The 12,616-nt window shown below is 35.6% G+C and overlaps 1 protein-coding gene across 2 annotated transcripts in view; it reads right to left on the bottom strand.

Moving 5' to 3' along the window:
- The window catches only part of CDKAL1 (CDK5 regulatory subunit associated protein 1 like 1), a 378,008-nt gene that overhangs the window by 121,403 nt on the left and 243,989 nt on the right, over positions 1–12,616 (bottom strand). For both annotated transcript variants that reach the window (XM_009093895.4, XM_030241687.2), the window contains exon 11: positions 8,424–8,569. In XM_009093895.4, the coding sequence (XP_009092143.2) occupies positions 8,424–8,569 (146 nt within the window). The remainder of the gene's footprint in view (positions 1–8,423; positions 8,570–12,616) is intronic.

Here is a 12,616-nt window from a genome sequence, read left to right on the forward strand (position 1 = left end):
ACCAAGCACAGTGGCTAAACACCAACTGTGGGACACAGACACACACACACACACAAATTCAGCAGCAGCTCTATGATCGATCACACAAAACATTTTTCAGAAGTCTGTACCACTTCTGTAGTACGTTGGAGGCTTATGTTGAAGTTTGTCTCAACAACAATCCTTCAAGGGAGATAAACAGTTCAGAGAGATCAGTATTTTCCTGTAATATAAAGCTTCTTTTAGAAGACTGATTGACATTTGTTGGGGTTTGAGATGTCCAAAAGGTATTACCCAGAGCTGACTGCAAGAGCTCTGTATGGAGCTGTGTTCTGGTCTCAGAGTTGCCCCTCCTGCTGAGGGCCATGGCTCCTCCAGAGGCCAACCTGGGAGGCATATGACCCAGCAAACCATAAGATAATTCACTTCTATGGCCTATGGGTTTTGGTAACAAATATTTTCTCCAGACTCAAGACAAAATGGCTTACAATCAGTCACTCTAGCTTTTTCTTCTCCTATGGGAAAGGTGTTTGGACATACTAACATTTTCCAGCTTGAACTAGAATCTGAATTACAATTTTCCAATAGGTGGATTGAGAAAAATTTACGTTGCCTCTTGTGCGTTTACATATAACCATACTTGTAATACAGTCCTCCTGTTATGAAGAAATTTAACAGCTGTACTTTGTCAATTACTCCTACTAAACAAAATGACAGCTTTACATAATGATGAGGAGCAAAATAGAAAGACAAAAATAATTATAAGTTCATGAGATAAATGGTTCAGCTATGGAAAATAAACTTTGATCTGTTACAGTCAGATATTTGTCTTATGCACAAACCTATCAAGATTTTAGGTCTGTGATTATTTTGCCATGTAATATTAAGTTTACAACTATAAATTTCATTCTCACTAAAAAGGAGGTGAATCATCAACTCCTGAATACAATATATAGACCAACACAAGATGCACATGAACACAAATTTGAGCTTAGCTAAAGTAATCTGTACCACTGTCCCCAAATAAATACACAGACAAAACCTCTGGGTAGCAGAATTATCACGCTTCTTGAATGCAACAGTTTTAATTTGATAGTTACACTTTTAAAGAGGTTTAAAAGGCTTTGTATATTTCTGTTTCCTAGTTTTCTTCATTTAAGCACTTAGTGTTTAAAAAATAACCACTAAAGGTACCAAACAGCTATAGAAATATTGCCTTTTTCATTTCTTCATTCTTTTCAACTTATTTTCCCTAAAAGTTCAACAAATGTAGATTCAATCAGCACTTATCAGCTGGCCAGCTACCACCTTCACCCAAAACTCCTTTGTGCCACATTGTCCTATGTGATCAGAATAACATGGCTTACAAAATGAATTCATTACTTGGTACTATGGCAAAAATGTGAAAAAAATATGCACTGAAATGAACAAATACTTCTCTGAAACATATAAAATATGAAAATTTAATGCCATCATCAGAATTTTCTGATGCACATCTGAGCACTACAAGGTGTACACATATCTTGTATTTATATCTGTACTATCAAATTACTACTGAGTTTGCTATCACAAATACTTATACATCTTAATATATGTTTGGATATGCTTAAAAGCTCAGGAGCAAATTAAAACTGAGAATTACATGCCTAGTCTATCTGCTATAAAGCAAATTGATATTAAGTAAAGTTATTGTTTAAAAAAATTAGACTACCCTCCCAGGTTCTGTTTCAAGAAAGTGAAACACAACAAAAATAAGTATTCAGGAAAAAACCAAAGTGATTTGAGTTATTTTTCCTTAAAACACTAGAGAAATTTAGTATCCCGATAAGTACAAACAAGAATTTAAACTCATAAATATTAAATGGTTGAAAACTTATTTCCACTACTGCATTCCTTCCTTATATCCTTATTACAGATTTTATATCATTACTTCCAAAGAACACATTCACATGCCTTCAGGGGGAAAAGAAAAAAGGAAAAAAGATACCATCTTGCTACGCTAAAGAAACTGAATTGGATGTACTTTACTAATTTCTACTCTATCATCTAACAATACTCCCACATTAGGATTTTACAGAAGAAAACTGCAGATGAGGCTGCCCAGAAAAAGGAGAGCCTAATCATAACTGCATACAGAGAGTATCACTCTAAGCAGCTTCACTACTTGTATTTAGCAAAAAGAGTAAGCCAGATTGTAAGGGAAGTACACTAATCAGATGAAATTGCTTTTACATTTCAACAGGGCACATATCTTCTCTTTCTGACAACCAACTAAAAAATGATTCTTCCAAGTTTTGGCCAAAGCAGAGCACCACAGTGTTGTGACCTCAAAGGATTTGAATGGCAAATGCCCTGTGTACCCCCTTAGTCTGCACTCAGCAAGCTTTGCTCATCCTGGGCACTTTATTTCCCAGGCTTCACCCTCTAGTTCTTACTAAGGGAGTTGAATAGTAACCTAAGAACCAAGAGAAAAAAAAACCCAAACTAACCCTCTCATAATGGGTCTCTTATCTCCATAAAAATATGTGTGTTATTTAGAAGACAATGCTGTAAAATGGGAGTACCCATAAGCACGCACATTCTGCTTCAACAGGTCAGTATGCAGACCTAAAGTGATCCAGAATCCAAAGAGACTTCATATAAAAACTTACAGAGCATAGAAATTTTGAAATCATAGTTTCCTATACAGTATCTTCCCCCAAAATAAACAGATTGAAGTTACATTTAACATCAACTATTCTTCAAAGTAGTCAGTAAATTTGGAATTATGTTATGTTAACATCACATCATGTGATTCACGTGGGACTTCCATATTTTTATGTGTCCATCCTCACACATGAACTGACAAGATGCACAAACAACAGGATAACTGAGAGTTGACAGCCCAGAAAACTCCAATATCCCTGATGCATCTGGCATGAAAGACTATGGCTACTAAACAGTGACTAGTAATTTATAAAGTGGCAAAAGATCTAATCCTGTAAATCATGGCAGTAAAGAGGTCTCTCCATGAACTAACCAAAACCTGAATTACAATCTGTAGAACAGTGAAGACAAAGATTAGGAAGCTGCAGATATTGCCTTCCTGCCTTCCATTCCCTCTCCAGGAAAAGTATATCTCCTTGCTAAAAAGTAAGGGTGCAGTAGCATTAGCTGAGAAAAAGACAAAGTTCTGTACAGGCCAGAATGTAAAGACTGCCTTCCTAAAACAACATTTAGCTAGGTTGAAGTCATGTTACAATTAATTAGTAAAAAAAAAAAGCTATCCTGAAATACCTAATGCTTGTCTCTCCACAGTCAGTTCTAAAGAAAAACATACTTTTGAAATGTAGGTTGATGAATGCTGATGTTCAAAATATCCTAATGAAATTAATGGACCTGGAAGTGCTCAGCACCATTGAAACCTCTTGCCTACTTGCACCTCTTTCCAAGACCTTGTCAATCAAATGCAGGGCAGGAAGGGTTATAAACCTACCAAAGTCCAAATTTAAATTTCAAGACAATTAAAGACAATTAATCCTGTGATAAAAAGGAGTTTGTCCATCAAAAGCTATACCTTGAAGCACTAGGGTCAAGTCTAGACACAGACGTGAATATACCTCTGTACTATGTGATAGAAAACACCCACGCTCTAGCTTTTGGTGCTAATTCAATACCTTTTAAAGGCACTCAATTAATTTAAAACATAAGAGAAAAAAAAAAAAAAAAGACACGTTTAGTAAAGTGATTAGTTCAGACTCCAAGAGCAGACAAAAGACAGAGTAGAGAGAAGAGTCTAGAGACTGAGGTATAAAATTACAGATAAGTACCAAATACACTCAGCAATTTCTTAGCAGAGAAGGTAATAAGGATTTTAAACAGATGACATTTGCATTTGCAGTAGTCAGACTGACAGAACAGATGTGCTAAAACCCATTAAAAAAAGCCCAAATCTGAAAGCCTTGTCAAGGTTTGTTAGGGACACGATTTGCATGTCTGCAAAATGAGCTCAACAACGTCTCTCTTTGAGAAACAGAACTGCATTTTGAGAAAGAAAATGAAATGCATTCACATTGCAAAAGAGTGAGGGAGTTGATAAAGTCTACTTTATAATTACCTGCATTTTGAAAGTGAGTAGAAAAAGGTATGTAAAAACAGTCAATGGTTATTTTAAAATTACTCTTTTCATGGCTCTCCGATTCTCCTTTCAGTAAATGTCAGGGAAGAAGGAAGCCTTGCTGAAGCCAGCTGTCCCAAAAGGACTGTGGAACACCTTCTCTCAATTTGGACAATATCTCTAGTTTCCTGGGACATCAGGCTGTTGTCTGTAATACTAGGCAATTAGGTCTTCAGTTTCAACTTGAGTGAATAATTTCCTTCCAAGTTTGTGATTTATTTTCCACTGCACACATTTACTAGTTTAGGTCCTTTGCTGCCTTCTTCCAACCACAGTAATTATGTATCTACCTATGCTGAAAAATCAAGGCTTGATTACAGAAAAAAGTAATGGAGGCTCAGAGAGGCTTTTGAGTAGGTCTGATTTTAATGGAAAAGGGAGAACCAGTGAAAAGAAACCCCAGAACTTTCTGCCTGACAGAGCTGTGGCTTCTCTGCTGGCAGACCAAATTTGCTGGCCTTCTGATGATATTGGAAAGCTCAGATGTTTCCAGCCTGAGTTACAAGACAGTCTCAAATGAACAGCAGCAGCCACCCACAATTAACGTTATGCTCCTATCTCAGGACACAAACAAAAACAAACTGGGAGGCAAACTCAGCTTTTCCTCAGAATTATGCTATTTTCCAAAACTGAAAGGTATAGTTTTTCAGTCTAGCTCTAAATTTCCCTACTTTTCTATTTGTCTAGATTTTGGGTTTAAAAGTCTCTTATCAAGCAGCAGTAATAGATAGGAGACATAAATATAAATTTTGATGAACATCGGAATCACTTCTCTCAAAAAACGTGAGAGAATATAGTCTGGGCAACAAAAGTAAATTTGGAAAACACATTACCAGTCTAAGGACTTTTTAATGGGTATATATTCACACTGCTGATTATTCAAGCAATTACAAAATATGACATTCAGATCTCAGGTTTCTTTAACTCAAATACATTCCAATTGTTTGCTTTTATCATCAAAAGTAAATTTCAGGGGATTAAGTTTCAGAACTTCAAGATAATTAAAGCTGTCTTGCTCTTTTTGCAACTACAAACATCACCTTTCAGAAATATAATCTATGCTGAATCTTGAAAGTTGAGATCACTTGAAAAACAACTCACATTTTGATATAATGACACCAAAAAGAAGACTTTCTGATAAAAGACTAAATTTGTCTCTGGATTAAATTCACTTAGCAGCAATTTCTAGAAGTCCTGTATTCATTTTCAAACTCATACAGGAATCAGTCTTGTGAATAGTGCCTGCAGACTACTTTATTAGTCCCCAGAGACCATAGACCAGGACACTAGTCCTTACTTAATTCCTACAGACTGTACACACCCTCTACATTAATCAGTACATCCTCACTTTATGCTGTTGCTCTCTAGAACAGTTTAAAAATAAATTCTCAGGAAATATATCTCTATATTTCTATCTACATATTAGATTTCCAGATAGATGAAGATCGGCATATCAACTGCCCAAAGGTATTTTCCTGGATAGTCAAACTTACTGAAATTTCAGTGCAAAAAAGTGCAAAATATGATAGAAGGAATTTCTAAAAAAAAAAGCATAAAAGAAGCCTTCTGTATTTCAGTTTTTCACCTAATGGTCTAATGGATTTGCCTTTCTTGCTTTATATTATATGCATTTTGCTATTGATCTTCATAGTAAACCAAAAATGTTGTCACATGGCTGGGGAGAATGGCTCTGAAATACAAAGAGTTGCATATCAAAAGCCAGCACTAGAACATCAATACTAATTTTTAAAGTTCATTTCTATTGCTCATGCCAGCAGAGAGTCCTCAAAAAGAGGAAAAATGTGGCATTTCTAACTTCACAGACACAGAGTGTCAAGAACGCTCCATTATTTTTAAAAAGTGAGTTTTAATATAGAGAGTACTCTGTCTGGAGTACTCTTGGAGAACTCTAACTTCTCTATAAGGTGTTCTGGTATATCTTTGGGGTTCCAAAACAAAAATTATGATGTGGCTGTTTCTTTTTCCTTTCATTCTTACTTGCTGGACTAAATTTTATGTGCTTAGATGTTTGAATGCAAGGTATTAAACACTTAACTGATAACCATTAACATTCCTCGATGTGTGGCTTTACTTCTTTAGTGGGTGAGCTTATATAATTATTGCTTTAATAAAACCTCCAGTGAACTTATTATTAGAGCAGATATCATATTCTAGAGACAAAGGTAACATTTGGAATCTACTGATAAGTCCTTGTACATTTTGTGTAGGAAGCTTCAAGATGATTTTATAGCCCCAGCAAGAGAGAAAGGAGATATAGGGGCTTCTACCTTTGGCTTATTTTACCTTTTTGATAAATGGGAGATAGAAATAATCCCTTTTGGCTATTAAAGTAGTTTAAACACATATTTATTTTTAGCTATTCTGGCTCTAGGCTCTGGACTTGTCTGCAGCCATGTTAAGTTCTGGTAAATTTTGTGCTGAGATCTTTATGGGAGTATCTACATGAGAATGTTATAGCTGGCTGCTGTCACAAGAGTAAAGTCTACAAACGAAGACTCTGTGCTCTTAAGGGCAAAGAAAAAACCTTGCATTTTACAGATGAGCACATGTTCAAATATCCAAAACATTTTCTCTGCCTTGCATGGCTTCTTTATCCTGCTGCCATATGGTACAAAGATTTTTCCATCTTAATATCTGAAAACTCTTTTCTAACAGGAACTACTAGATAATTTGGTATTTTCTTAATAAGCAGGAAAAAAAACCCCTTTATTATTCTTTAAAATCAAGACATCAAACCAGTTTTCTTCCTTGTTAAGTTCACTACAAAAAAGCCCTGGAAAAAGACGTACGACATACATTACTGTATGCTCAGTGACCAGCTGTTTTAAATTTGGGTATTAAGTAATTCACTCTTTGCTGTGTGCAAGAGCTGAATGATTTAATAAATCCCCATATGCCCCAACATGTGCCAGCTATACTGGGTTATCGAAAATCCAGCTGCTGTTATGATAATAGCTTCCAATGCTAAAACTACTGAAGAGAATAATGAATCAACTTCAAGTCAACTAAGATATAAACTGACAGAGCTCCACTTAAGATACGTGGGAATACAATACATCTGTTAATTAAAAACTAACACTGATCCATAGTCACATGAAATTTAGTGCCAAGAATTCATGGGCATTGTTTGTGGTGGAAAATTAATGCAAATCAACCTGTATGAAGAAAAGCAGCCCCATTTCCATCAGTTGTTCTAGATGCATAGGAATGTCCTATAAATTACACATTCAGCTTGCAAAACAAATTCTATTGTGTCACAGTTGGCTTTCTTTCTTACATATTATAATTCCCACACAGCTATCAGATGACATGTTTTACATAGCCAGACTTCTCATTTTTTCAATTATCACAAAAAACTGATTATGAAAGTTTGATTGGTTTGATGTATTAGTATTTTAATGCAAGGTAGGAGTCAAAGGAACAACGTCACTGCCTTAAGTCATTGAATAAACACACAAATAAAGGAAGCAGAAAGAGAGAAAGTAGCCAAACAAGGTGTCAGAAATTATTCTCCAGACACATGCGCACATTTGACAATCAGTGCAGAAATATCCATCAAAATATGTCACTATTAACTTTTTAAAAGCTAAGATAATACTTCCTTGACTATGAAATTATTACTTGCAGTTACAAAAGCTTTGCAGGTGGATGCAACTTTCATCTTGGTGTCAGCATAAGCAAATACATTAACGATACATTCTTTCATTTCTCACAATTAGCTCTGTTGTTAAGGGAAATAATTTTGAAATTAATCTAGAACTCATCAGTCCCCTAAGCAAGATTAGAGTGTTACTATATTGACGTAAATTTACATAAAATATAGGACATAAAATACTTATTAGAACAAACAAACACAAAACCAAGCCATTTACAATTGCTGGAGCTAGATTAGCTCCTGTACACAAAGTGTGCAATGCTCAAAAGTCACATTAAAGACGACTTCAGTAACTCCAACTGCAAGCAATCTATATATAGTAGTTTATGTATAAAAAAATCATATAAGAATGCATTTTTTGAAAAAGATTAGGAATTTATTGACAAATTAAAAGCATGTCATGCAGAGATTTAAGATGCTTATAAAAGCTTGAGCATAGGGGCCAACCACATCAAGGGGCTTACAGAAAACTCAAAGACTTTGAAAGCTTAAAGGACCTCATTTTTTTCATACCTTAATTATGAAGTTGCAAACAATTGTGTTTTCAGCCACATGTTCTTGACATTGCAACAAACCCAACACTGTCATTTTCTCAATTATTAGTAGACTTACTTTTCTTTAAGGAAATCCACTACTTGTTTGAAGTCTGCCACACAGTATTCTCTTTTCATGTCCATGAGCACACTGTCAGAGGCTGACTGGACTGGTATGTGCAGAAAAGCATACACCCTTGGATGATTGAGAATCTTGGCCATTTCCTAAGAGTTATAAAAAGAAAAAAAGCTGTAAAGCATTATGAAAATAATACAGAAAATTCAGATTAATATATGGGGTAAGTATCAGCAGTAATACTTCTAAACCCCAAACAATACTAAATTGCCCAAGCCCAGTTTGAAACAGTAGGGACTAGTGAAAATATCTGAAAGCAATTTTTTTAGGAGAAAATACGAAGAAAGCGATGAAATCGAATTTCCTTTGAGATAGGGATCACATTCCCTTTGTAGTATTGATTACACAATCAAAAGAAAATTTTAGAGACAAAGTATTATGAAAAATGGTGATTTCAGACAGTGGCTGTTTTCAGAAGATGGCAAGGGTAAGTTGCTTTCTTGTTGGAATGAAGTAACTTCTCAGATACCAAAATGAGAATGTCTGTAATTGGAGCATCCCTAAAGTCAGCCAGTTGCTAATTAAGGAAAACCTCATCACTTGCAAACACGTTCCAATACTGGTCTGAAATGTTGCCTGTGTTACTTCAGAGAAAAGGACTGAAATTAAAAGTGCTTGGCTACAATATGAATAGAATTAACCAGGGGGCAGCTTAAAACTGGAGTGACAGCTTGGAAGGAGACACAGGATGTGATACATTTTGTACAAAAGCAAAAAGTCAGGGGAAAAAAAAAGGAAAGGTAAGAGCAAAATGCAAAACCAAACCTCCTAATGAAAGCCAAACCAACCTCCCAACAAAGGCTTGGCAAGGGAAAGGAATGTGAGACAGAGAATAGAATAAGGTGGTCCAGTTTCTCTCATTTGCATTATTTAACCAATTAAGGACCTATAGTCAAGCAACAAAGTTTAAGTATTTTTTAAAGTTGAAACCAACCAGCATGGAGACTGTGTGCAATATGGTACCATACTGCTCGTTAATCTTTGTCCTGCAACAAATAAGTGAACTTGGACAAAGAACCATATTCCATGAACAACCAAGTCTTCACACGTGGCTTTCCCTTTCTCCCTGAGCTGTGGGCATACAGGAAGAGGCCTGGGACTGAGCACTGCTCCTCTACCAGTGCATTGTGTGTGCTCCAGTCAGGCTCACTAAGGCCATTTCTCCTGTTTTCTCTGATGGCACAGAGACTCTGACTGACAACACAGACTGCTGCCATATTTACTTTTTAAGCTGCAACTATTTACAAATTCTTCCAGACCATTAATCAGCAATATCAGTCACGCATCTAGATTTTCTCTCTGTATTTCTAAAAGCCTGCCCTAGATTGTTCAAAGAGAAGGCAGATATCCTCATGCCTTTTCATTTGCAGGAACTCAGGTTTTAAAAGCACTGATTTTTAGAACAAGAAGAAAAATTGCTCTCTCAATACTCACTTTTCATCTGACAAACAGATGTGTACAAAACCCGAAACTCTATCAAATCCCTTCTGGAAGCAGTTTTGAAAGTTTCTGTCTAAGATCCTATTACATAAATGTCTCAGAGAAGTGGTTACATTATTCAAGGCAACAGCTTCTCCATCTCAGGTATGTAAACTCAATTTGATACACAGAATTGCACACAATTTGATACCCAGAAAGGCTGTGTGCAGTGAACCTGGCTCTCAGTGGAAGCTGGAGGTAGCTGGTGTCACGAAAAAAGAGTGAAGAAAAGGCCACCATGCATCCACAGAGATTTCGTGTCCAATTCAAATGGAACTGTACTTATCCGTGCTCTTAGTAATTGTAGATATTCAGCTACAATATATTTTCAAAAATGAAATTGTACAGAACAAGTACCTAAAACTGGGAAACCTTCTTTTTTTAAGCTTTAGAAAATATTGCAAATGCAATTTATATGAAGCACCCTCATAGTCATCTTTGACTTTTCTATTTATCAGTAACTAAATATGTTTCTAAAATACAAAATTTGAGCTGAAAATTAAGCTATGGACCACAAGCCTATTATTCTGCTTATCTCTTGGTTCCAAGTACTTTATTCAGTTTTCAAAAACAGATTTATGATACAAGGAATCAATGAAAGTCATGTTTCATAACATGCTTCTAAATCTGCCTAGTTCTTAAAAATAACTTGCCCTATGACATAGGAAAAAATTTTCTTTGCCATTCCTCTCGAATTTTGCATCTTCTGAATAACACTCTTTAATATGAGATCAGTTTGTGAATTCTTTTTGAGAGGAATAAATCATGTATTAGAATTCCTAGATATGGAAGTGTTATTTTATTCCAGCTTTTGTAAGGGTGAGAATCATCTGACAGAACAAAAACCAAACAGATTCACTGGGTCTGTTTGTTTGTGATAGAAATATTAGATTTTTAAAAACCCTACCTTGTTTTACCACGAAGTTTTGATTTTTAAAGTCACAAATGTGGAAATTCTGTAGTTATATGAAAATGTTGGTTTTATTTCTCATATTCACCTTTAACAACGAAAATGTTATGGTGAAGTATGAAGAATGAAAACCAAATTCTAAAATCTCAATAGAGCTTTCCTACTCAGAGGATTCAAAAAAAGAAAACAAAGCACCCAACCCAACCCCAAAGCAACCAGCTGCTGGTCTGACAGGAACATGCAGAATCCTGCTGGTCTCACAGTTGATCTCTTCCAGGGGGAGGTGGCCAAGAGGGAGCTTTTGACTGCACTTCCTGTAAGAGGAACTAAACCAGTGTTGACCACCAGCCAGTGTTAAACAAGACTAATCAGAATTATTTCTTCCTCTATTTATCCCCCATGTAAAAGAAAGAAAACATATGTTTTCATGATCACTGTTGTTGATAACTTTCAAGATTAAGAACACAACTGTTGTAATTTAAAGTAATTACCCTTGGTTCTGTACCAGTGAGATGCAAAATACCTGGCATTAATTAACTGAACATTTCAACTATCCCTACAGATCCCTGCACACAGTAAAAGCTACAGCTGTAAGCTCAAAAACATTATTGACTATTCCACTGCACCATTTTGGTTCAGAAAGATATTCCATATTAAAAGAACTGGCGTTTTTTAGAAAGTAAATTGCTTGCCACGTGTATCAGAAATTCACATGCAATACACACATGGTCTGTCTGGGAACACTAACACAGCCTAGCTGCTGTGGTCATGGGTTTCAGGGATCTTCTGGACACTCAAAGCTCCTTCTAGAGATGAGGAGGTTGCAAACAGCTCTTTATACTGTGAACTCCTTTCTCTACTTGCTTTCTGCATATAAAGCTACACCAAATGCACTGCGTGTGCTTTGAATCAAAGATCCTACTGATAAACTGATTTCCCAGCAGGTACTTGAGGATTGTAATGATTAACTTTGTGAATTTAGCACAACAGAAATTATTAACACAAACCAAACACAAGACAGAAACACCTGATGACCCACTGTTCCATTGTCATTCACTTCTAAGTACTGCTGGTGGTCTCAAATTTACCTTTTATAACCAGAAACTCTGAGTGAGCCATTCAGAAGGAAACAGAATAATGAATAAACAAAAGCTTTGCTTGATTGCATCAGAAATCTGGATAAATCAATCTTCCGCCAAATTTTGCACTGTTCAGATAAAAATATCACATTCTGACCTGTAGCTTTAACGTAAGACTTATCTTTCATCCTCCCTACCACTAAAATAACACTAAATCCTTTGCCACATAGGTTTGATTAAATTACAACTACTCTGCACTTAATAGTCATACTTAGTCAATGCTGACAGATTTTCCCATACTACAGATTGCACAGAGAATATCAGATTTCATCACCGAATAAAACTATTAGTTAATATCCCAAAGAGTATTTGAAGGACCTCATGGGCTAATGCGTATTTTTACTTCACCATGTCTCAACATTCTAAGCTTAACATCTATTTTCCGTTGTTTTTTTATAATTATATACATTTATTTTTTTCTGAAGTGCTCTGAATTACTAAGTATAAATACATATTTCAGTTAGAAAAAAAACAATCTAGAATTTTATTTCCATCTGGAAACAATAAATGAACAACATTTTGAAACTATATCACTGTGAAAGAAACTTTCTGTCTTTCATCATGACTGAAACGGCTGATTGCCTTTTCTCGCTATTCCCTGGAATCTG

This window comes from Serinus canaria, chromosome 2 (genome assembly GCF_022539315.1).
Source record: "Serinus canaria isolate serCan28SL12 chromosome 2, serCan2020, whole genome shotgun sequence".
Classification (NCBI taxonomy): Eukaryota; Metazoa; Chordata; class Aves; order Passeriformes; family Fringillidae; genus Serinus; species Serinus canaria.